General features: G+C 37.4%; 1 protein-coding gene across 1 annotated transcript; it reads left to right on the top strand.

Annotated features, from left to right (window-relative positions):
* The first annotated feature begins 1,324 nt into the window (after window positions 1–1,324).
* On the top strand, window positions 1,325–21,857 carry SMC2 (structural maintenance of chromosomes 2). Its single transcript, XM_026061549.1, has 25 exons — window positions 1,325–1,397; window positions 2,334–2,574; window positions 3,524–3,673; window positions 4,356–4,478; window positions 5,427–5,465; window positions 5,640–5,750; window positions 5,928–5,972; window positions 6,573–6,806; window positions 7,453–7,602; window positions 8,288–8,521; window positions 9,427–9,586; window positions 10,144–10,261; window positions 11,076–11,214; window positions 11,473–11,592; window positions 11,897–12,101; window positions 12,714–12,849; window positions 13,911–14,035; window positions 14,903–15,096; window positions 15,384–15,527; window positions 15,802–15,996; window positions 16,554–16,754; window positions 17,534–17,650; window positions 19,049–19,209; window positions 20,159–20,306; window positions 21,183–21,857. Exons 2-25 carry the CDS (start codon window positions 2,407–2,409, stop codon window positions 21,372–21,374), a joined length of 3,609 nt encoding a protein of 1,202 aa, XP_025917334.1. The 5' UTR covers window positions 1,325–1,397; window positions 2,334–2,406; the 3' UTR covers window positions 21,375–21,857.
* Window positions 21,858–27,043: the final 5,186 nt, after the last annotated feature.

Genomic DNA, 27,043 nt, shown 5'->3' on the forward strand with positions numbered 1-27,043 from the left:
ATTTTTTAATTAAGGTATGTACCTTGCTCTTTTAGAAAAAATGCTATTGCACACTTAACAGACTACAGTATAGTGTAAACATAACTTTTATATGCACTGGGAAACCAAAACATTTGTGTGACTCGCTTTATTGTGATATTCGCTTTATTACAATGGTCTGGAACTGAACCCGCAGTATCTCTGAGGTATGCCTGTACTGATTTAAGCATACAGCATAATCAGCCATGTGAGGAAAAAATAAATTCATTCAGTTGGTCTAAGTATTTATTTGCTTTGAGCAATGAAGCTTTGGACACCTATTATTCTTTAAATGAAACACAGCTTGAAAGTTTTTTTTTGAATAGGCTTTCTTCATTCTCCGAAATGAAAATAGCTCTGTAAATCGCAGCAAATTAGTTAAATAGGCATCTTCCTTTTTTTAGAGGAACAGAACTGAACTTTCTTCATTTTGACAGTTTTTCAGTTATTCTGGCATCACAACCAACTGCTCCTGCATTAGCCCTCTATTGCAAATATGGGTTACTGATACCTTCCTTTACTTACACAAAAAACTATATTGTAATTCTGAAGTTTTAAGTATCAGAAATACACATTCAACTTTAACATAACAGTATTTGTTTGGTTCTGCCTTTTCACAGCTGCTGGTAAATCAACTACCAGTCTTCCATGTTCTTATTAAGTTTCACTTGAAGAGCGAATAGCTTTTTGAAATTAACTCCCAAACTCATTATCTCTGTATTTTAAGAGTTTGCTTTGTGTCCATTTCATTTAGGAACCTACCTAGTCTCAAAATCTCCATATTGTGAGAAAAAAAAATCATCAGCTAATTTTTCTATTTTTCCTTTAAGGTCTGCACAGTAGCTACTGCCTACACACGTATCCGCCTCATTTTGTTCAGAGTGGCATGTTTTTCAGGGTTCAGTATTACTATTTCCGTCGCCATAGCTAGGATGGCGCCATAGAGGCTGCTCGCCTACTCTGCTTGCATAGGCAGTCTTTTTCAAATCCGAACAGGCAATCTAGGGGGGGTTGGGGGGGGCACATCATACCTAAAGACCCCCAAACAAAGGCATCACCTTGAACAAACAGGCTCGTACCGACTCCCTAGTCAGCAAGCAGTCGTGCTCCCGCAAGTATTTTTCACTCATCCCCAAGGCAGCGCCCGCCCATCGGGACCGGAGACGGACGCGGACGCGGACGCGGATCCACCACCGCCGTCACCCGCCTCAGGCGCGTAACGGCGCCCCGCCCCGCCCCGCCCCGCCGCCTGGAAGGGGCCTTCGCCAGGGTGCCGGCTCTCCTGCTCGCCTTCGAGATTGCCTGCCCTGACCTGACCGTGCGCGCCACCCCCCAACGCCGAGACCCTCGTTTCTGGAGACGCTCGTTGCTTCTTTGCGGTAAGGATGCGACCTAGTCTCTCTGCTTTGCCGCCTGCAGAGAGAGACTAGGCGAGCAGGGCCGCTCGAGACAGGCAGCGCGCGGGGCAGCCGCCAACGGGCCCATTCTTTCGGCGCCAAAATTCGAGCCCTGCGAGCCGTTGGGCGCCCTGCGAGCCGTTGGGAGCGTTGAGCACGGTGAGCCACCGGAGACCGGGGCGGGCGGGGGCGCTGTTCGCCCCCTCCCTGCGGCCGCTGCGCGGGGGACCGGCTTCCTCTAGCCCTCAGAGCCGCCAGCGAGGGCCCGCGCGGGAGTGGCCGCGGCGGGGCTGTGGGGAACCCCGGCCCCACCGGCGAGAAGATGGGAGCAGGCACGGCCGCATGCCCGACAGGGGCGGGAGGGCGGTGATAGCGACGGGGCTGTGTTCGCGGCACTTCAGAGACGAGGCGGGTGTCGTGGTCCTTGATTTTTTTATCTATTTATTTGCTCCTGGGCTTCAGTTCTCTGGGCTGGTGCGGAGAGCGGCGCGCGGAGCTGCGGTGGGGCTGGGTGCTGGTAAGAGCCCTGCAGGCTGCGACCTCAGCGCTGCCCCGTTTAAAAGGGTTGTTCCCATTCTGTCGGCTTCTGAAAGCTCCTAGGCTTCCCTTTCTCTTCTTTGGATGATGAAGTAACGCCCAACTTTGTGAGAAAACTCTCGTCCCACGGTGTTCGTACAAATACCATGATGAAAATTGAGTAAAATCATGTTACTTAGACACCTTAAAGTACAATTTATTATCGGGATGCATCCTGAACCAGAGGTCCACCTTTTAAAACAAAAAAAAAAAGGGGGGGGGGACTTATATGCAGAAAATCACATGTCATTTCCAGGCATCCTCTTTGCTCAGACATTTGGCTATTTTTTTAGGCATGAGATATGATTTGTTTTCTTCTCTTGCTTATTTTGAAATATACAGGATTACAGTGCAAAGACCTCTCTTCTTGCTCCTTGGAGGAACACTTGGCCTGGTCCTTTAGGGACACAGAAAGATGCACATCAAAACAATTATTGTTGAAGGATTTAAGTCCTATGCTCAGAGGACAGAAATCAATGGTTTTGATCCATTATTCAATGCCATTACTGGCTTGAATGGCAGTGGCAAGTCCAACATCTTGGACTCTATCTGTTTTCTGTTGGGCATCACTAACCTATCTCAGGTAAAGAGACGGTGGTGGGTTTGTCTTTCTTCTGTCAGTGACTTTTCTTATCTTATTATTCTCTTGAGTAATCTCTGTTGGAAGACCTGCTGTGGTATTTCTGTCAAAAAGTTGGGTTGGTTTATTCAGGTTTTTCAATACACAAAGCTGAATTTTATCATCACTGCTTACTTTTGTATTAAGTTTGAACTACAACTTCGTCCATATAATACAACAGCATAAAGTATGCAACTTAGAACATTAGAATAAAAATACCCAGTTATAAGGAATCAGCCTGAAGATGGAGTTCTTTAATAGCTAAAGGTCCAAACTTGTTTATTTGTAATAAACTTTTGTACTTTTCAAGCAGGTCTTAAAATTTAACTAACTGCTTCATCAGAAGAAACAAAAAGCAGTTCTTCTTGGAATACCTGATATTTAAAAGATATGTTTGCTTTATTATTTATGTAAGGCTGTATTCTGAAGTAAATTTGAATCACTGTTTTGGGGCAAGTTGTGGGTTGTTGTTGTTTTGTTTTGTTTTCCTCTGGAGTTCTAGGGAAATCTAGCAGAACTGCAAGGAATGTTTTCTGATTCAACTCCCTGTGAGCGCATCATGAATAATAAATGCTTTTTAAGTAAAGGTACTGGTGACTGAACTAGTCATATGGATTTTTTTTTTTTTTTAATAGGCATTCAGGCTTTTGCCAGGAATCTCATGCAGAAACAAATAGCTGGCTCACTAAAACTAGACTGGCACACTATGCCTGTGGTTTTACAGTACTAGCATCATGCAACTCTCACATCTCAGTCTCCTCCTGATCTCCTAAATCTTCAGCATTACAGTTCTTCTGATTTTTTTTTTCCATTCATTTTTTCCAGAACCTACACCACTAGCACACTGAAGCTGTACAATGATTGTGTTTTTAAAAAATGAAAAATAATGCCTAGATCTGTTCAATATATTTAGGTGCGAGCTGCCAACTTGCAAGATCTAGTTTATAAAAATGGTCAAGCTGGAATTACTAAAGCAACTGTTTCTATCACCTTTGATAATTCTGACAAGAAACAAAGTCCACTGGGATTTGAAGCTAATGATGAGATTACTGTCACTAGGCAGGTAAGTCTGTATTTGTTCAGAAACCTGTATACGTTTCTAACATTCTCAAGAGAGTGACTTTCAAGAAAGTTATTTATTTTAAATCCCTGAATTTTTTGCAATTAAAGCAATGCTTCTACAGTGAAGTTAGTAACAGAAACTGTTGAAGTGGATCCAGTGTACTAGGTAATATTAATTGCCTTAGTAATTCCAATTTTATATGTATTAGATCAATAATTTTTCCTTGCACTTACATAGAAACATAAAGTTCCTGAAGCAAGTTATAACTTTTTATTCTATATATTTTTTTCTCTTCTGCTTTCATTTTTTTTCCCCTCTTAATTTGTGAACTGTATGTTAAATTTGTTTTCCAAGATCATAGAAACCTTTACCTTTCTGGTGAAGATGTCATCCAGGTAAAAAGTTGTGACATTTTGTGAAATTTGGAGGGTTTTTTCAATCAAGAATAAAAATAATGACCTCAGTGACTAATCTCTCTCACTTTTAAATCAGGTATTTTAAATATCTCTCCAGACTAATAGAATCTGTTCTCTTCTACATGGTATGCTTTTGTATATGTATATGCATAGCTAGGATTTGCTCAGGTTTTGGTTCTTGTAGTTCATTACAGCTTATACTATATCTCATTCACAATATCAAGCCATTTTTTGAATCACTTGTTTCTTCCCTTTTCTATATCCAGGTTGTCATTGGAGGTAGAAATAAGTATCTTATCAATGGTGTAAATGCTACCAACACTCGTGTGCAGGATCTCTTCTGTTCTGTTGGACTCAATGTCAATAATCCTCACTTCCTCATTATGCAGGTATTGTGCACATCTTTCTAAAATCCAAAAAGAATAGAAATCATGCAAAATTTGGGGAAGGAGAGATAGTGGAAGAACATTTCATAATCAGAGAAAAGCAGGTTCTGATCAGGTAAAAACAATAAATGTGTATTCGGTAGTTAAGGTTTGCTGTACAGCTGAGCTAGTTTGACCATAAAATGCAATTTTCAGCTCTCCCTTCAGACTTTTTAAAAAAATACATGTCTGCATTAATATCATGCATAGCTTATTAGTGTCTAAAGGTGTTATTCTTAACCCATCTTTTGATGCCAATAGCAATTTTGTTTCCCTTTTTGCCTCTCTTACAGCTACATGTTGCTCTTATTATTGCATTAAAAGCCAGAGTTGTTGGGTTTCTTTTTCCATTATGTATGTTCCATGTAGGACAATGTTTTGTACAGAATTGATATGTTTTCTTAAGTTGCCGTTAACAAAGAATAGGGCTGGCCAATTGAAAAGACCCTCATAAACATCAATAGAGGGACAAGGAACTAAAACAGAACAGGATTTACTGTTTCAAATAGAATTGTCCCAATTTCCTGTAGCAAGAACAGTTCTGCTCCCATTTACACAGACACTTCCCCCTAGTGGCATATGAACTAAGTCTCCAAAAACAGTTTGTGATTAAGAGCTTTTTCAAGATCAGCAAGTCAGTAAGCATAGTACTGCTTTATTAGAATATAAACAGGGATTTGGAATAAGAGCTTAAGATAATCTATAAGGGCAGTTTCAAGCTTACCAGCTGAAGAAGTGACTCATATATTCGTTTGAACTTTCAAAAACAAAGTAATAGAAGCAAAACTAGATTATCATTATAGCAAAAAAATAAAATATGTTTGAGCTTGTAATACAGTGTGTAAAAGTGAATGTTTTATACTACAGCCTGGTCCACAAACACCATTCTCGTTTCATTTTTTTTATCACCAGGGACGAATTACCAAAGTTCTAAATATGAAACCACCAGAGGTAAGAATGTTGTGGTAGTTGTTTTTCCTCAAATTTTACTGATTTATTTTGATTGACAAGAATTAATATTTTGAAAAAGTTGGATAACATAAGCTGTTCAACTCAGTTTTGAGCTTATCATATTTTACTTGATAAGAAAAAAAATCACGTTTCTGTAACGTTGCTTTATTTTAGATTTTAGCAATGATTGAAGAAGCAGCTGGCACTAGGATGTATGAATGCAAGAAAATAGCTGCCCAGAAAACCATAGAGAAAAAGGAAGCCAAACTGAAAGAAATTCAAACGGTACTATGTGTTGAAAGTATACTTTATTTTACTGTTCTTAAAGATAATAAAATAACTAGTCTAGCATGTTTTTAATTTACAGAATATTTCATTTCTGTACCTGCAACTAGGTATTCATGCTTAAAGATATAAGAATTTTAAAAATCTGAAAGTAAATGTGTCCTGTCTCTGTTTCAGATCTTAGAGGAGGAGATCACTCCAACTTTACAGAAACTGAAAGAGGTACTAAAAATTAGAAGTGTGGCAAAGGCCTTAAAGTACTGAAAAAATAGTTGTAATTGCTTTGAGCTAGTGTGTAGTGGCTAAAACAATAATGTGTTCTCAAGCTTTATGAAATCCTTTAAGTGATCTAAAAATTTATCTTCTGACCAAATACAGAAGATGTGACATTCAGGGCTTGAAAGAAATTCTGGAAGGGAATGTAGGGAGAAGGAAGAAAACAAAGAGAAGTAGGTAAAAATAGTAAATAAAAAGTGTCTTTGTTATTAAAGAAATGCCTCCAGGTGATATTTTCACTTTACAGTCAATTGTATGAGCATTGTTTTATCCAAGATCTTCCTAAGCAGGCCTGTGATGTACAATACTGTAAATATATTCTCGAACACGGAGAATCCTTCCTTTTTTACCAGTTATTGACAAACATTCTGCAAAACATGAAAACTGGTCATTCTTATTCTTGTGTATATAACAAATAATAGCATTAGAAATACATTGATGTAACAAATAATAATGGCATAGAATTACTTAGAAGCTTTCTATAATGGTCTTAATTAATATTGTTTTAATTTCATTATTATTATTATTAATGACTTTTCTTTTCAGGAACGATCATCCTATCTAGAGTACCAAAAAGTAACACGAGCAATAGAGCATTTAAGCCGTCTGTATATTGCTTATCAATTTGTTCTGGCTGAAGAGACAAAGGTACGCTCTGCTGATGCATTAAAGGAAATGCACGCTAATATAGAGAAGCTTCAGGAATCGATAGCTGAAAATGAAAAGAAAGTGAGACAACTTAATGAAGAAATAGCAGAAATGGAGAAGATAAGGGATAAGGTATGTGGGAAAGCAGGCGTGCACTTGTCCAAGTATGTTAATTCTAGGAACTATATGAGAAAGAAATTTTTCCAGATTATATGAATTTTTATGTTCTTTTTTATTATGTATAGCCGTTGTCTAAAAGACATCCATTTAGCAATTTCATTTTTGACTGAAATGCTTTACTTCCAATTCCCATAAATAATGAATAATAGAAACCATTTTTTCCTCATTTGCACTCTGTACATTCAGTGATGAACTTTGCCAGAGTTTTTTTCCTTTTGTTGGTGTCTCAAATATATAATTTAAAAACAAAATTTGTTCATCAAAGAAATCAATACTGAACTCTAGTTTTGGGGCAGCAGAATTGTTTGGATACAGGATGGCTCATGGGCCTTTAAATGCCTAAATGCACATTTTATACAGGGCCAGTGCCCTGTAATAACTGATGTTGTGCTGCCATAACAGCTTCAGGTTAACTTAGACTTCCAGCTGAGGAAGAGACATTTTTGACTGGTTTGCCTTGGAATCTGTTGCCTGCCCAGCCTGATCAGATGTTTGTCGTCTTATGTCTGAACATAACTGTGAACAGGTGGTGAAATATTACAAATATTATGTCGGCTGCTCTTAGGCTGGATTAAATTTCTTTTGCTTCCAATTATAGGAATTTGGTGGTACACTCCGTTCATTAGAAGGTGCTCTTTCAGAAATTCAGAGAGTTGATACTAGAGCACAAAGTGCTCTTGATCTCAAGAAGCAAAACTTAAAAAGTGAAGAAAATAAACGCAAAGAACTATTAAAAAATATGGAGGAGGTAAGACCTTTGTATATGATTTTTCTTTTTAAACACAAAATGAGTTCTTTAGATTCAAGGATGCAAAAAAGTTCTTATCCTACCTTTTCAAAGTTGATCAGCAAGAATTACATCAGGAAAGCAGAAACAAATGCTGAGGGCACTGTCTGATTTGTGTATGGTGTAGATAGTAGGTTCCCATTACAAACAAAAGCCAGGGTGGGAGGGTGGTGAAGAAAGTACAACTCTTGGCTCTTGTCAGTTTTCTCCTAAACCTCAGGATGGATCCCAATAACATTTAAAATGTTTTGCACTCTGGAAATGTGGTGATCTTAACATTAAAGGAAAAAAATTCCAGGTTTCATATTCTTGAAGTTAATGTTTTTAATGCAAGAGTAACATTAAAGAAAATTTTTCTTGTTGGATATTAGGAAGAAAGGGCTCTTTTTGCTAGTTCTTGGGCAGTTGCCATCACTTTCTATATTTCTTCTCTTTCCGCAAGTCTTCAGTGTGTTGACAGGGCAGGTACATGCTTGAAAATGTGCAAAGACAGATTGTAAAATCACAATCTGACAAAGTGTCATAGAAATCTAGTTAACAAAACTATTCATAGCTCCACTTCTAAACAACATAGACTTAAAGTTAATGGGACTCTAGTTGATCTCTTCTTTCACTTTTATTGTTGTTCCTCTCCATTTTACTAAAGGATTCTAAAGCATTAGCGTCAAAGGAGAAAGAAGTAAAGAAAATACAGGAAGAACTAAATGCTTTACAGGAAGCAAGTAAAAAAGATGCAGATGCTTTAGCTGTAGCACAAAAACGTTTTAATGCTATGTCTGCCGGCCTGTCCAGCAATGACGATGGTGAAGAAGCTACTCTTGCCGGACAGATGCTGACGTGCAAAAATGAAATCAGCAAAGCCGTAACAGAGGCCAAACAGGTAAGAATCAAAGCTCTGCCTGTCTCAGGCAGCCTTTCTGCTTCTCTTGAAACTTGTCTGAAAATCAAATAGAATACTGTTGAAGGAAGGCTTATGAAAAGATACTTGCAGAATACCTATGCAGGAAATTGTGTAGGTTGACATATGCATTAAGGTGACTTCTTTGATGAAACAGATTGTCAAAAAATCCTTGCAAGGATACAGATAAATAGGAAAAGTCACATAGCGTTGCCATGAGAAAATACAGAATTTGGCGTTTGAGATATAAAGGAAGATTAATGTTACTCAAGTTACTGACAGTATTAGATATGAAGAAATTAACACAACTACCCACGATGTGCCTTCATATTAATTTATTTCTACAGTAAAATTAATGGACTCAGAATAAACTTGCCTGAGACACTGAACAGAGAGTTCAGAAGGAACTGTTTTCTACTCAGTTAAATTATGTGCTATTCACATAGTTAAAACAGATAACTTAAGAGAAAATATAAATGGCATGAAAGTTTTGCTGTAGTAGTTCTCACTGAGGAATTTAAATTTTCAAAGTTAAAAGTGAACCTTCCCTGTCACATTAAAAAAAAAAAAAAAAAAAAAAAATCCTTCCTTTGGAAAGATGAGGACAACCGCTTTGCCTCTCACTGTTTTACCCTGTTTCTTCTCTTGTGTGGACACTATATTCATCTCATAATATGAGCTACAGTATCCAAATAAGTGACTTATGTTTTTATTTCCAAATCACCCATGCTCTTCCTTTCAAAGGCCAAGGCTGTCTTTTGCATTTCTGCAAACAGTGGGAAGCTTCACAAGCTGTGTAAGCACCAAATTAGTGCAAGCATTCTAAATATGCACTGACAAGATTGTTTGAAGCACTTCTGGTTCTATGTTCCCTTATTCCGTAATAGGCTGAAATGAAGTTGAAATATGCGCAAAAGGAATTAAAGACAAAACAAGCTGAAGTTAAAAAGATGGATGGGGGCTACAAGAAAGACCAAGAAGCATTTGAAGCTGTAAGAAAAATGAAAGAAAAACTTGAAAATGAAATGAAGAAGCTGAACTATGAAGGTTTGTACAAACTTTAAGGGCATAACTTAGGGGGAATCTGGAAAGAAATATACAAGGATCTATAAGAGCAGGTATACTGCTTTCATGTCCGGGGAAATTTCTCTGATAAAAATGCTGCAAATCTTTTACCTTCTACAGAAAATAGTTTATAAAATCAAACTAGTTTAAATTTTAGGTCAACACTTTTAAAGTTTGAGTTTAAATTTAGAAGAAATCTAGAGTTTTAGATTTTCTTTCCCCACTTAAAACTCTTAGTAAAGGTTTGTTTCTCATTCAATGTAACATTTTTTGCGGAAGTTGAAGTTATCCTACCCCAAAGTATCACTTGATGTCTAAAATGACATTAAAAGAAGCATATGAGACTTTCTTTTCTGTGTGTTTCATAATGTGTTGGTGTTAATATTTTGACTAAACTGGAAATTAAAAAATAATTTAAAAGTCCTTTCCATTAAGTATCTTCTGTATATATGTAGATAATCAGTGTAGCATACCACTTTTTAATCTGCTTCATATCTGTGCTCTGGATACTCAGTGGACTGTTTTTGTTCAACTCTTAGACATAAAAGAAGAAACACTTTTAGCAAAAAAGAAGGAGTTGACTCGTGATATCAGTCGGCTGAGAGAATTATATGAAGGCTTAATGGCCAGGTTTCCCAGTCTGCATTTTGAATACAAGTAAGGTCTGAGTGATCCTAAAACACATTTAAAAGTGTTTCCTAGGGCATTTTATGCATGGATTGTGTGACTTAAGATAATTCCATTGATCTGTTAGCTGTTGGTTTTTCTCTTGTCTGTGGATGCTGGTCATCTTACTGGAGGCAAGTGTAGAGGGGGGGAAAAAAAAGTCAGAAAATGTTAGCTGAATTAATGAGCAGCAGGGAAAATGATAGTTTTAAATTACAGTTTTATCAAAATCATTTGAATTGAAAATTTTGTAAGGTGGTGTTTGCAAACCATAGCTCAAGTTCAGCACCTGTAATGAATTACGCTTTTTTCTTTTTTTTTTTAACATAAAACTACAGTATCAGTTTTCACTGCAAAAATATGTAACCATTACTTTTCAGAGCCCTCCCTAATGACTATAAATAGACTTACTTTGTGGAATTCAACATTGTATCTTTCTTTGCCAATCAAAAACATGCATATCCCTGAAGTTACATGCTTGTGTAAAAATCAGGCTGAATTTGCATATTCATGTAGTTGTACTGGCGTATTATAGGACTAATTGAACAAATCAAATGAAAACTGTTTGAACAAATTGATACCAAAATCAAGAAAGATCTTTTTCTATTGACTTTGTAACTGACGCTTCATTGGGAACCCTTTTGCTCGGAAATACTTAATTTAATCATTTTGGGTTTTTTTTTTTTCCTCATAGAATTTAAAGTCTCTTATACCGCTATAATAAGTAATATGACTTTTTAATAATTTTTTAAGAAATGGGGAAGAGGATCATACCTGTGATATCATAATTGTAATTTATTTTAAGAGATCCAGAAAAAAATTGGAATCCAAACCACGTAAAAGGCCTTGTTGCATCTCTTATCATTGTGAAAGACATATCCACAGCAAAAGCCCTGGAAGTGGTGGCTGGAGGAAAACTCTATAATGTTGTTGTGGACACAGAGGTATGTTTATTACTTTAATACAGAAGTCTAAATATTGAGATTAGGTCATGTGATTCAGTGTTAGAAATCCTGTGTTGCGTGACTGATGATTGCTTAAGAGTAATTTGAGTCAGTGTAGATGCTTAAATTAGGTCAATGGAGACATGCACAGTTGTTACCAATAGTAAATCTGAATTATTCCTATTACAATTTCTTATAGTCTTAATTTTCAAAATCAATTATATATTCATGTATGCTCTATAACTCTTTTCATTCTAGGTTACTGGTAAAAAACTTTTAGAAAAGGGTGAACTAAAGAGGCGATACACTATCATTCCACTAAACAGAATTTCAGCCAGGTGTGTTGGACAAGAAACTGTCAAGCTGGCCAAAAGCTTGGTATGTAAATAAATGCATTATTTTGCTTGAATGCCATTTATTTGTTTATAGCTTAAAAACCTGGCCTTTGCAATTGTACATTAATAAGAATTTCTTTGGGGTTTGAGGGTATCTTGATTTTATTGTTTCCTTTGTAATCCTTGAGCTATGCAATGTTTAATTGAATTATTATTCCATCTTTAATCGAAGTTTTGTTTTAAAATGACAATGTTCCTAATAAGCATCTTTATCAAGAGATGCCAGAAATGGAATTTGAAAAATTTACAGTTTCAGACATACTACTTTCATTTCTTTCAATTTCTAGGTTGGCAGTGATAACTTGCATTTGGCCCTTTCTCTGGTTGGGTATGAATCTGAACTGCAGAAGGCAATGGAATATGTGTTTGGAACAACACTGGTCTGTGATAACATGGATAATGCGAAGAGAGTGACCTTTGACAAAAGGATAATGACAAAAAGTGTTACACTTGAAGGAGATACATTTGACCCCCAGGGCACTCTAAGTGGAGGCAACTGCTGTTTTCATTCATATAATAATATTGTGTTTGTGTTGACTTGCTTACTGTTCTGCATGTTTTTTAGAAAAATGAATAGTAAAATTGTAGTTAGACTCATACTTGGGATAATTTGATTTCTTTGCTCAAAGACGTGGTGTGTAATTTTTTAAGCTGAAATCAGAATACAATTAGAATAGAAAAAGGAACATTAATGGCAAAATGTTTGTTTGCATAAAGAAGTTTTGATTTTTTTTTTTTTAATACTTAAACCTTATTTGGCTGCAGAATGTTCTTGAAAGAGGGCTGGGGAGAAATACTTTGAGTTCAAGCACTTGTTGATGAAGTAAATGAAAGTGTGAAAAATTAGTTTATTTCACAAGAAATGCATTTGTGGTATTTAAAGTTTGCAGAACTGTAACCTTTGACCATAAAAGGTAGTCTGTCACAACTGACAACCATTGTAACTTTATCCCATCTTTTTTTCTGTTTTATTGTTTTCATTTGTAAGTAATATGAATCGGCAACCTGCATCATCATTATCATTTAGAATTCATTATTTGCTGGTGGTGAATTTACTAGACTGATTCCAACTAGCTTGACTTTGCTTTTTTTCTGCATTAACAGGTGCGTGCTCACAAGCTGCACCAATTTTGTCTAAACTTCAAGAAATGAAAGATACTGAAGTAGAACTCAGAGCAAAGGAATCTGAACTGGAAACTGTAGAAAAAGAGCTGGCAAGCCTAAAGAATGTTGCTGAAAAGTAAGGGTTGCCTTATATAAATGTCTGTTATTTCTCTTATGTGACTATAATTTAAAGAAATATTTTTAGAGGGTATAGGGCCTCTTGAGAAGTTAATATGTAGAACAGATAGGAAGTGAAGGAACCAACAAGCGTGCTTAATTTTGGATAACAATAATTTAAACAACAAAAAAAAATTAGCACATAATGATGTCTATTTGAAATCACTTCAAGTTTTCCAAAGCTCGCATTAAGTACACAGAAGAATAGATCTGCTTTGGTCATATTTTGTAACACCCATCCAGAATTACAGATTCTGATAGCTCTGACTTTAGCATCATTATAGTTTCTTGGAAGAAAGAGGGGAATATCTGACTGATACTGTTGTAAAGATTTAAATTACATAATTTTAAGTATATTTGATCTAAGCTGTTTTGATTTCAGCTTTAATCAATTCCTGGAGATCTCTTTAACAGATGGATAATAACATATATTTGATGGGTTCTATAAAATCCCTTTAAAAGATAATGTTTTATATAAGCTATTTATTTGCTGGATTTATTTTTCAAATTGTTTCAGATTTTTCAGTTTGTCATCATAAATATTTTTCAGAAATATGGCAAAAAGGAAGGAATTAGTTTCACTTGTAATTTTTCTTTAATGTTTCCATTGAAAAACTATCATGTTGCTGTTTGAAAAACATGAGCTCTGAATTGTTGCCAGGCTCCATTCATCTGTTGCATTTGTTTGTTCTTATATGCCTTTTTGGGGCTTCATAACCATGGATTGCGTGTATAGTAATTAGAATTGCACATACCTATAAACTTCATGACAGCCATTAAAGAAACTATATCAGACTTTTATCTATATAGACTTATTTGCTTTATAGCCCTTACAGATTGCAAATGAAGTTTGGAATTGGGAAAAGCTAAGTCTTCAGTGCTGTCAGTCATCCACTGCATCACTGTGTCTCACGCTAGAATGGGAATATAAATACTTCTACATCTGTGTATTTCAGCATAGAAACTGAAGTGCTGAGTACCCTTCATAACAGCAATCTATATCACTTGCTCTCTTCAAAGGTACCGTGAACTGAAGCAGCAGTGGGAGATGAAGTCTGAAGAAGCAGAGCTATTGCAAACCAAGCTTCAGCAAAGTGCTTATCACAAACAAGAAGAAGAACTGGATGCTCTGAAGAAAACCATTGGTGAGACGAATGTGTTCTAATTTTTTAATTGGAAACTAATTGCTGAAGATGAGATGGATATTGTTTGGATGTTTCTCTAGCAAAATACTTGCTTTTGAAAGCATGTATTTTTAGCTTTGAAAATATTAGCTTAATATATTTTGGAAAACATAACAAATACAAAATCATAATCAATTAGCATATGGGGAGATTCTGATAAAGTAGCTCATTCTCTTGTAGTATAGTTCATATCCTTATTTGGAGTTTTATATGCTCTATAATAACTAGAAAAATGGTGTGACATGGAAGTTTAGTAATGGATTTAATCCCAAATCTAAGTTGTTGTGGCTTTTTGTCCCCCGTCTCCCCCCCGCCATCTTTGGTTTTGTATACACTTAAAAGTTTGCAGTATAGATAGTTCGAGAAAGCACTGGGAAAAAATATTGTTCATATAGCTAAGGAAGAATATAAAAGGAAGGAAATGCAGCAGTAAGTGAATGTTTAAAGGAAAAAAAAAACTGACAGAAGGAATAAAACTGATAGTATATTAAGGATGAGATGTTATCTTATTTGGTAGCCATTTGATGAATAATTCTTGATAGTGTGATTTGGTGTATACTTGCCCCTGCATTTAAAAAAAATAAATAAGGGGGGAGGGAAAGCTTATTTTCAGTCACTTTAGTGAATGGTTTTCTAGTTGCTGCCTTAACAATAAATGGTAACACTAATATGCTGTCTTAAAAGAGGAATCATTAAAATAGCTGACTGCAGTAATTAGCAAACTTACCACTTTTTTCTAGTAGAGAAAGATTATTTCAGCTGGAGTTCAGTATGTAAACTTAAGGATGAGAACAATGTCCAACTTCAGTACTGTACCTTTTGATTCAGAGCAGTGTGAAGAGACATTAAGGAAAACCAAAGAGAGTCAAAAGAAAGCAGAAGAAAAATACAAAGTATTAGAGAACAAAATGAAAAATGCAGAAGCAGAGCGTGAAAAAGAACTAAAAGAGGCCCAGCAGAAACTAGATGACACAAAGAAAAAAGCGGATGCTTCAAGCAAAAAAATGAAAGAAAAGCAGCAGGTAAAACCTGTGCTTTTGTTAGCAATTTCACAATGCGAAAAGCCGTTGCAGTAAGCAGAAAGGGGCTGCAAAGCTTGATTCTTCTAAATTTTTGTATTATCAATTTCAGAAAATACATTAATTTGTAGTCACTGACATGTAGAAATTGCTGATTCTTCTTTTGTGAGATCACTCCACTTCTGAAGAACAGATACTGTAGTGTCTTCTACAGCATTTACTACATCAAACTGAACATTAGTTCTTTCCATTTAAGTATAACCTTAGTACTTCTGAACATATCTATTTAGGAAGTTGAAGCATTAGTTCTGGAACTTGAAGAACTAAAACGAGAACAGTCCTCCTATAAACAACAGGTGGAAGCTGCAGATGAAGCTATCAAATCCTTCCAGGAACAGGTTAATGCTATGGCAGCTGAGGTATCCAAGACCAAGGTAAAAGTGAATGGGTTTTATTTTCAGCTTTGGTGTGACTTAAGATAACATCTCCTAAAGCTTAAATTATAGTGTGCATTTTGTTGTTGGTTTTTTGTTTGTTTGTTTTGCCAGCACTCATTTTACGTTTAGTCTAAGTAGTTATTCTTTAGCTTTATTACCACTTGTGAATTCTTCCCCTTGCTTGCTGTCATTCACTTTTTCTTAGCAAGTGTCTGACACCAGTTTTTAAAAAGAGGAGGTCTAATGCATGGCAGTCCCATTTTCTTTTCAGGAGTCTGTAGAGAAAGCCCAGAAGGAGCTGGCCAAGCAGAAGGAAATCATTGCTGTACAGGATAAAGAGATTAAAGCCAAATCTGCAGAGACAGTAACATACAGAGAACAAAATAATGAATTGCAGCTTAAGGTTGAAGCGTTAGAACATAACATCAACAAACATGAGCAAGAGACTGCTGAAGCTGCTGCTAAGGTATTTCAAAATTGTGCTTTTCCCTGCATCTAGTAAATGAAAGTGCTTTATTTCCCTCACAGCGTGTAAAGGAAATAGCCTTTTTTCGTAATATGTACTGTCATATTCACAAATCTTGGTGAAAAGTTTTTAGGCAAAAAGGAGGGGTGGAAATTGTACGAGTTTATCTGTGTGGTGTAATAAAGCTTGTGAGTACAGACTAATAGAGAACAGATCAAAGTGGGAAGATAGTCAATGAAAAAACTCAGATTTTTTTTTTTTGACCAATCAGGTACTAATTAAAAAAACGAATCTAGAAAGTCAGTAGCAGTATCTTATCCAAATATGGAAAAACAAGTGTTCCAAGTAACATGTGACAAGTATATGTGAAAGCTCCCCTAAAACTTTGATTCTCTTACAGTCTTGGAAATCAATGAAGCCTTGTAAAGGTACCCACATATGCTGCGTTGGGTTAAAAAAAATTAATGTTGTAGCATAATTTTAGGATGCTGATTTTTATTTATTTAATTCATATAAAAAATACAGCCTCAGCACATCTACTTCTTGTATGTTTGCAGGTGGCCAAAATGTTGAAAGAATATGAATGGATAGCTTCAGAGAAACCACTCTTTGGTCAGCCAAACACAGCCTATGACTTCAAAACTAACAGTCCTAAAGAAGCTGGTCAGAAGCTGCAGAAACTGCAGGAGAAGAAAGAGCAGCTGGGACGAAATGTGAACATGAGAGCTATGAATATGCTTTCTGAGGCAGAAGAGCGGGTAAATGTTCTGTGCTTTAAGCTTAGAGATTGGGCAGCTTGGGTGTATCATGTTGTGTATAATATAGCTTTATTTTCAATATGCTCTGTTTCTGAACATCCCCTGAAATAATAATAAATTTTCATGTAATAGCAGGACACCTTTTGTAAAGTCTTTAATACTAATTTTACATGATTGAACTGTTTGTGCACTAGTAGTCTAGGTTAGGCATAATCTTTCTTGACTTTGTATGTTAAAAAGACTAATTTCATTCCTTCCCCTGCATCAGTCCATTCTAAGTCAGCAACAGCAGCATTAGGCAAGTGTTATAGTATCTATTATAGCATTTGAGAATTACATACTTAATGAATGGTTTTCTGATCTGCAGCCTTTCATCTCTATCTTGAAGGTATTCCAGGATTGTATCAAAGCTGTCAATTGACTGACATTTTAACCTTACTACTTTTTCATGACTAGAATTTGTCCATTTTCCCTGTTTGCCTCCAGAAGCATCCTTTTGTTTGTGGAAAGCAAACTTTATAATGAAGCATGACTAGATTGGAAAGGAAGTGCAACTTTCATAAAGTAATGTTAGTCTTCCTCATTGCCAATTGTTGAAAAATTACAAATAATATCCTAAAACCTGAATCCTGCCAATAGTTAAATGCTTGCTTGTGATTTCAATTTTGTGAATAATAGCTATTTCATATGCACAGTTCAACTGTCTATAGTTTTAATGAGATTTGCACAAAATATTTTGAGTACTGAGTTCACTGAAATCAGTCTTCTCATTGCACCAGTACAATGACTTAATGAAGAAAAAAAGAATTGTAGAGAATGACAAGTCTAAAATTCTTGCAACTATTGAAGAGCTTGACCAGAAGAAAAATGAAGCTTTATACATTGCTTGGCAAAAGGTATGCCACTCAATTTAGTTTTCACATTTAGCATGTATTTTCTCTTGACAATCAAGTTTCTCTTAGTTTAGTGTTAGTATAGACTAATATGTTTTGAATGTTTCTATGAAAATATCCTCATGTCTCATTACTGAACTAGTCTCCATTCCATAGTATCTAAATTACAAAACAGCTGCTTTGTTTCTCCGTGTTTTCCCCTCACTTTTGAGAATAAAGAATGAATTCTGTCTGCGAACTGTAAAGGTAACAGGCCTGCAAAATCAGTTTACCATTTACTTTCAGTGCCCACAAAAATATAAGGACGGTTAAGCTACCTGCATGCTGAAATCATTGCCTCTTACATAGACTGATACCATACTGCTGTTTTCTCCAACTTTTTTTTTTTTCTTCTGTGTACTTATATCTTTGTCCAGAGTTAAAATCTTTTCGGTCTATGACTATTTAGTAGTCCCAAACAATGTGGGGCTGTGGGCCTGGGCCAGGGTTCCTGTACCTGGTGGGCTAGGTAATACTGGAATAGATCAACAGCTGATTTATGCTTCTATAATCTAAGCACTCTACCTTCTTACTAATTCTCTTTCTCATGTTATGTACTATATCAAAAATATAAATTTTTTCCTGGTATAATATCCTTTCTACCTGGGAGGTTTTTTGACACATCCTGTTCTGCTATCCCTATTCTAAGTTCTCAGCCTTTGAGAAGTTTTTTTTAGGTGCATATCTAGTCAAATAACATAAACTGCTCACAACTGAAGTATCAGTTTTAGTTATTACTGCCTGTACTCAAGATATCACTAAGACAGTCTTACCTCTTGACTGCAAAATCTTTTTCAGCATTAATCTTTGAATTATATTTAAAAGTTTCATGGGTGGTGAAAAAGTACTCTCTCAGGTGTGTTTCTTGCCTTATGGACTTGTAATCTAGGTTCACAAAACTACATCATATCTGCTATTTGGCCACTGTTTAAGTATTCCTGAGAGGAAAAGGTGGGGAGAGGATGCCCATGCATGCCTCTTACAAGGTGCTTATACTTTTAATAGTTCTTCTAATCGAGAGAAATCACAATTTACTAGTTAATAAATCTGAGATAGGGCATAACCATTTTCCTGGTTGAAATGAAAAACACACTAATTTTTCTTATATTTGATCCTTCTGAAATGCTGTCTAAAGTGTCCTACATACATTCCTGGATCTTGCTTCTATTTTCAGTACAGAGAAAAAAGATTCCATATGCTAATATTTTCTCACTTCCCAATATGCTCTAATTTCTCAGATATGAGAACTGATTGGGTTAAATGGGGCAAGAAAGCTAGAGCGTAGTGTGGCTTACCATTTGAAGTATACAACAGGTCTTGATTCAAAGCCTTTACAAATACCTGTGATGGTCTGACTTCTAGGTGAACAAAGACTTTGGTTCAATTTTCTCAACACTACTACCGGGAGCCAAAGCTATGCTGGCAGCAACTAAATGTCAGAATGTCTTAGATGGTTTGGAGTTCAGAGTGGCCTTAGGAAACATGTGGAAGGAAAATTTAACAGAACTTAGTGGAGGTCAAAGGTTGGTAATTTGTTTTTGTTTTCCATTGCAGTTATGTATGTGATAAATCCAACTAACTCATTTTTGCTTTTCTAAAGTATAGTATTTTTACCTGGAAGGAGATAGTCCCTGACTTGACCAATCTGATTTAATATTCAAAATATTGCTAATTTAGTTCAGTTTAAATGTGCTAATATACTTGCCTGTGAGAGACATGCAGAAACAAAAGGAATTTGACTTAGAACATTGTGTTGCTTATAGTGTATAGCATATAATAACGGACAGAAAAATTTTACTCCACAGAGAAGTGACAAAAATGAATTGACTGATGGAAAAACTGCATTAACTCTAGGTAGTAGGGAGTTAGTTCTGATGCTAAATGTTTCCATCTTTGAGTCAGAGTCTCAACTATCTATGTAGACAAGTTCTTCCTGAATTCAAAAGTAGTATGGTGACAAATTTTCCCCATTTTTTTCCCTCTAGTACCTTTAGGAGAGATTTCAGCTGCTATATAGGGTATGTGCTCTTTTGTCAGGAGTACAGCAACTTCTAAGGAAAATCTGACAAATTAAAAAGTAAAAATAGAATTTAAGAAGAGGTAAAATAGAGATAAAGAATCTTCTGGAGAATAGAGAAAGATCCTGAACACTTCAAGAATCGTAAGCTTTAGAAACAGTACTGTAAAGCTCACAATTGAAAATAGGTAAAATAACAGCATGATCTTAAATATCATAATCTAAGTAACCTTGTCTCCTGATAAAAGATAAAAAGTAACATATCCCATTTTTGGCAGAAGTCTTCCGATTTTGAAATCGGACCTTGTGGCAGAAGTTGTTATTCTGTCTCTCCAGAACTCACAGCATGAATCTGCTTTTGAGAGAGTGTCTTATTAAAACAATCATCTCGTAGCAATAAGAGAAAGTCTTTTAAACTAGAGGGCAAAACATAATTTTCTTGTTCTCTGTACTAGATCACTGGTGGCTTTGTCTTTGATCTTAGCCATGCTTCTCTTCAAACCTGCCCCAATTTACATCCTGGATGAAGTGGATGCAGCACTTGATCTCTCTCATACCCAGAACATTGGGCAGATGCTACACACTCATTTCAGACACTCCCAGGTATGATCTTGAAACTATTGTGACAATCTATATATGCATTTCATTTTCAGAGGCAGTCTGCCACTGGGGAGCCTTAGGTGTTTAGGTATTTTCTTCCTGATACACATTTTGTATTTCTAAGTCATTTCGACTGGAGGCTGCACTGATGGTGTGATAGCAGTGAAACTTCTAAGCATTGCCTTTTATTTTACCTTTTATTGTAAGCGATTGTTGTAGCAGCAAAGAAACAGGTAGTAATAGGAAGAGTATCTGGGATATGACCAATTTAAAGCATAACCTACACTTTGAGTTTTCTTTTTTTTTTTTTTCTTTTTTTTTTTTTATGTTAGATCTTCAAACTGAATTTAACTATTTTGTTTTAGGCCCTGTTGAAATAAGCCAGGCACATATGGAAAGAATCTTTGTAACACTGTGGCATAAGCACAAAAAATCTACAGAATTGAAGAAATTCATTCCTCTGAATTAAAAGTAGTGCTTTACTTCTATTTGGTGGTAGGAACACTTGTTACCAGTATTGTGAAATAATTTAAATGACATTTTGGCACTTTGAGGGATCCTGCATTCTTATAAAACTGGTGACAGTGTTTTCCAATGACTGTTGTACCAAGAAAGGGCATTCCATATTTTGTTGTTACTTACCCCAGAATGAAGAGACCAAGCTCTGGGATATGGCCACAGACACATATGATAACCATAGCAGATGTTAACCTGCCTAGCTCATTGTGATGTGGTTTCAGTTATGTTCAGAATATTGAAGAATTAGCACCAAGTAAAGTAAAAGGAATCCTTTTCTCTGAAGCCTTTTTAATTGTTGTTTAAAATCCTTATTCAAATTGCAGCATTTATTCTATTAAGATTTCTGTTTGTTTGTTTTAGTTTATTGTGGTATCCTTGAAGGATGGAATGTTTAACAATGCAAATGTCCTCTACAAGACCAAGTTTGTGGATGGTGTATCCACTGTTGCAAGATACGATCAGTCTCAAAGTAGAAGGAGCACATCTGGAGGCAACAAAGACAAAACACAATCAAAAGAGAAGACTCGAGGACTGGGAAACCTTGTTAGATGACACACCAGATGCCATAACAACATCTTAATGTCCTGTGTCTTTTGTCTATAGCAAACCCAGAAAGATAAACTTAACTTTTTAGTATTAAATTTTAGTTTTCAAAATTTAAATTTAGTTTCTTAATTTTTAGTTCACATCTGCACCTTATCTTCCTATCTCCTTGCAGACTGTTGCCTATATTATTAGCAAAACTGACCACATTATTCTTCTTGGTGTCCCACATGTAATTTCAGTTTCCCTCTTTAAGTGTTTCCAGACAAATGTATATAAAAAGTAACTTGCTCTGTAAGATGAACAGGAGTAACTGCAGCCTTTGAACAGTTGCAGAAAGAATCTGATATGGCTTGTAGTATTTTATGGAGTTTAGAAAACTTATTGCAAAGTGTAAGTACTGCATTTATTTCTTGTCAAATAACAAAGAAGTGACGGGCTAATATTTTAGCTGGTGTAATTTTTTTTTTTTTTAAGCAAGATATTAATCACTCAGTTATTTGGCAATTTGCTATATTAATGTTTTCTTCAATAAATAACTTCAAATACAAAACCTGATTCTGTATGTGCTTTTCTTGTTTTTTGTCTGACAACATGTAAAGAGAATTGAACATATTTTCTCAATTCTGAACTTGTTTTATTTCTTAAACTTTATCGTTTAATTCTGTACTCTATGCATTACAGACTTCATAGAAAAAGCAAATATTTTTTGAACACTGATTTCCAGTCAAATTCAAACACTTTTTTTTTCATTTTTCTTCACTTCCATTTTCTTCCTTTCCCAATGAACACAAATGACATTAATAGGGCTGTTGCTGCTCGGTCTCTATGGTGACCATCCTGTAGCAAAGTTAGCTAGTCTAAATTTAAATAAGTGAGAAAACAATCTTTGTCGCTTTTTTTTTTTTTCATTTCAGACTGATAAAGTACACAGCTCAAAAGGGCTATAGCAATAATTTTTATCTTGTTCAAAACACTTAGGGGGGAAAAAGAGGTTAGAAGTTGAATTTTCTGATTTTGGGTGAAATACTTGAGACGTTTTGCTGTCCTTGAAGAGTGGTTCATAAAGTTGGAAGTGGTGTTCCTGTCATCAAAATTACCTAATGTAAAGGAGAGTGCGGTATGGTATTTTTCTTTTTTTTTTTTCCTGATGGTATTCACAGAATCACAGAATGGTTGAAATTGGAAGGGACCTCTGGAGATCAGCTAGTCCAACCGCCCTGCTCAAGCAGGGTCATCCAGAGCAGGTTGTCAAGGACAGTGTCCAGATGGTTTTCAGTCCCTCTGAGGAGGGAGAAGCCACACACGGCCTTTCTGGGCAACCTGCTCCAGTGCTCAGTCACCTTCACAGTAAAAAGTGCTTCCTTATGTTCAGGCAGAGCTTCCTGTGTTTCAGTTTGTGCCTGTTGCTTTTCATCCTGTCACTGGGCACCACTGAGAAGAGTCTGGCCCATTTCTCTTTAATCCTCCCTTCAGGTATTTAAATGCGTTGGTAAATTTTCCCCCCCTCAGTCTTGCCCAAGCGGAACAGGCCCAGCTCTCTCAGCCTTTCCTCACAGAAGACATGCTCCAGTACCCTGATCATCGTAGTAGCCCTTTGCTGGACTTGCTCCAGTAGCTCCATCTCTCTCATATGGGGGAACCCAGAATCAGACTTGGTACTCCAGGTGTGGCCTCAGCAGGGTGGAGTAGAGGGAAGGATCACCTCCCTCCACTTGCTGGCAACGCTCTTCCTCCTGCAGCTCAGGACACCTTTGGCCTCCTTTGCCTCAAGGACACATTGCTGGCTTGTGGTCAACTTGTTGCCCCCCAGCACTCCCAGGTCCTTCTCGGCAGAGCTGCTTCCCAGCAGGTCAACCCCCAGCCTGTACTGGTGCATGCGGTTACTCCTCCCTAGGTGCAGGACCCTGCACTTGCCTTTGTTGAACTTCATGAGGTTCCCATCTGCCTGTTGAGGTCCCTCTGAATGGCAGCACAGCCCTGTGGTGTTTCAGCCACTCCTCCCACTTCTGTATCATCAAACTTGCTGAGGGTGCATTGGGTCCTATCATCCAGGCCACTGATGAATAAGTTGAACAGGATTGAACCCAGTATTGAACCCTGGGTGACACTGCTAGCTACAGGCCTCCAACTAGACTTTGCACCACTGCACACAACCCTCCAAGCTCTGCCATTCAGCTAGTTCTCAATCCACCTCACTGCTCATCTAGCCTGCGCTTCCTGAGCTTGCCTATGAAGATGTTATGGCAGACTGTCAAAAGCCTTGCTGAAATCAAGGGAGACAACATCCGCTGCTCTCCCCTCATCTACTCAGGCAGTCATTTAATCATAAAAGGCTCTCAAGTTGGTTGAGCAGGATTTCCTCTTGGTAAATCCATGCTGACTACTCCTGATTACCTTCTTATCTTTCCTATGCTTGTAAACAGTATCCAGGATTAGCTGCTCCCTTGTCTTTCCAGTGAGGGAGGTAAGGCTGACTGCTCTGCAGTTCCTTGGTCCCCTCCTTCTTGGCCTGTTTGAAACTAGAGTGACATTCGCTTTTTTCTAGTCCTCAGCCATGTCTCCTGATCACCATGACCTTTCAAAGATGATTGAGAGTGGCCTTGCAATGACATTGGTCAGCTTCTTCAGCACTTCTTGTAGGGGCATCTCATCAGGGCTCATGGTCCAGCTTGTTTAAAAATTCCCTAACCCAATCTGCCTTCACCAAGGGAAAGTCTTTCTTTCTCCAGACTTTCTCCCTGGTACCAGAAACAGATGCCTGAAGGCTGGTCTTACCAGTAAAGACTGATGCAAAGAAGTTGTTCAATATCTCTGCCTTTTCTGTATCCTTTGTCATCAGAGCCCCTACCCCACCCAGCAGCAGGCCCACAGTTCCCCTAGCACTCCTTTTGTTATCAATGTATTTAAAGAAAGAAGCTCTTCTTCCTATCAATCATCTTTGACATTCTTTTTGCCAGATTAAACTCCAGATGGGCCTTGGCCTTTAACCATCTTTCTTGGACCCCCCCTCTTCCATCTAGGGCCCTAGCCTATGAGATTCTTCCAAGCAGCTCCCTGAAGAAGCCAAAGTTTGCTCTCCTGAAGTCCAGGGATGTGATCCCTGCTTTTTGCCCTGCTCCCTCCTTGCAGGAGCCACCATCTCACGGTCACTGCAGCCAAGGTTGCCCCCAGCCTTCACATCTCCAACCAGCCGTTCCTTCTTTGTAAGTACAAGGTCCGGGAGAGAACCTGTTCCTCTATCATTTGTATCATCAGGAAGTTGTCATCAATGCTCTCCAGGAACCCCCTGGATTGCTTGTGCCCTGCTGTGTTGTCCCTCCAGCAGATAGCAGGGTGGTTCAAATCCCCCATGAAGCCCAGGGCCTGTGAACCTGAGGCTCCTTCCCGCTGCCTGGCAAAGACCTTGTCTACTTCTTCTTCCTGATCAGGTGGCCTGTAGCAGGCACCAACACTATCAATCACCCTTGTCAGTCTGCCCCTTCATCCTTACCCATAAGCTCTCAACCAGTCGTGTTCCCCCCCCCAGCCCGGCAGATCTCCATACATTCCCCCTGCTCTCTCACACAAAGGGCGACTCACCCTCCTTGCCTTCCTGGCCTGACTGTCCTAAAATTTTGCAAGCTCTTTCAGTTTTGTGCAAAGGCTTTAATCTATCACTATTCAGATAATTGTTACCTCCATGCATCTTTGGCAGTCCCATATTTAGTAATAATAACATGGCAATTTCTTTTGAGATAGATGATAGACATTTAACTTTTTGTTCATTTTCCCTAAAAATTTCTGTCTTGTTTCTGTTGCAGTGATCACTATTTTATGACTGAGGCTACTGCGGCTTTGCAAAGGCACTGACTTTCATAGCCAAAGTTTAGAAGTTGGGCTCCTTATCAAATCAGCTTCTCCAGTTGAAACAATGTGTCCAAACAATACTTCTAAATGTGATTAGGTGTGATGTTATCACAGGCTGTCTGGTTTTAGCTCAGGAAGTGTCCCATAGTCAATTAAAATCTCACAGTTGCAATCTCAAGAGCAATGATCACTAGTTGTCATCATTGCAGAAAAGGAGCCTCATTTGCTCCTGTTTCAGGCAGGGCTAGCGTACCCTGAATTCACTTATTTCTGGAATGGTACACATCACCGTTAGTGCATGTTACTCTAGTGGAAATGGGACAGTTTCCTCCCACACTGTAAGTAAGTAAGTCAGATGCATCCTACCTGGTTCAGCTGTTCAGGCAGGGTTTAAGTCTGTAGTCTACAGAAAGCTATAACTAGAAGCATAAGAAATGAGTTAGCTTGCCTGAGGGGGCTAAAATTAAAAGCTAATCTGATACTAAGCAAAAAAGCCCCCCCAAGGTGTGTCTGAGTTATCCTGCTGCCAAGGCAAAAGGCATCTCTTTGCTTGGATTATTTTGGAATGATTTTGGCATAATCGTGTTGGAATCAGAACTATATTTATATATTAGAAGCACTGAGACATAGCTATGAACAAAAAACTTCTTAAAGCAGGAAAACTTTACTGCACCTTTCTCTATTTATTTTGTATGACATACCATAGTCAACCTGCACCCCCGTTGATCTTTGCAAATACACAGTTTTGTAAACTGAAGTCAGGCTTACTACTGGCCAGAGATAAAGTGTCTGTGCCGCTGTAGTTCAGAAGGCAGAAATCCAGCTTTGCTCAGTGCACACGAGAGAAAGCAGTGACCTTACCACTGCGGACAGGAGGGTGAGAAATGGAAGGTGACGCAAAGTTAGTGGCCAGGCTACATCATTTTTTTGGTGTGCATCCTGACAACTGTTGTCTTGCTAGGCGCAGCTTTAACAAGGTGGTAGAAAAGTAACCAGCATCAGGGAAGTTCATAGTTGCTCTTTTTTTTTCCTCTCCTGCTAGAACAGCAATAAATTCTAATTGAGGCTGGTTTTTAGGGGGTGGGGGAAATTTCCTTGACTGAAATAGTTTGGAATTCTTAAGTTCTTGAATAGTTGCTATTATTTAAATTATTTTCAATTTAATATCCTCATCTTCCCTTGTATACAACCTGCTAGGTTGAAAGAGACAGAGCTGTCAGCTTACAAACAACTTCACACCTTTCGTCCTCACCAAAGGCACTCAGTCTCTGCAGCACAACCACCTCCATGCTAAACAACTTGAAAGCTTGCACCAAGTGCTGCTTCATTTAAGTTAGTGGCCTGAGGTATTCATCATAAAGTACAAATACCAATACCAAGTAGGTGAGCTTAGAGCATAACACACAGGCTTGCTTTCAATTTAGAATATGGAAATACTGTGAAATATTCACAGGGGAAAAAAATTACCAGTTACTTCCAAGAACAGGTCATGCATCTTTATTTTTTACCTTTTTGGTAAGCAGGAGGGTTTTCTTTCAATCAGTCCATTTACACACTTCAACAGCCAAGTACAGATTGCAGTGAATTTGATGGCGATCTTGCAACATTAGAAAACTTTTCTCAATATACATCCATTTAAGCAACGGCTTAGCTTGTAGGTTAGAAGGAGTGCTAGTGTCAAATCTGCACACCTCACTTTGGGTGTACAAAGCAGCATTGCAGCAGCACAGGAAATGCCCACACTGGGCAAAGTAGTACAGTGTGTTTTACATAGTGCAATCAACTTTTAGAGGAAAAACTCTAGAAGGCCACAATTTTTTTTTTTTTTA

This window comes from Apteryx rowi, unplaced genomic scaffold, assembly GCF_003343035.1.
Source record: "Apteryx rowi isolate R43461 unplaced genomic scaffold, aptRow1 scaffold_182, whole genome shotgun sequence".
In the NCBI taxonomy this organism is placed as follows: Eukaryota; Metazoa; Chordata; class Aves; order Apterygiformes; family Apterygidae; genus Apteryx; species Apteryx rowi.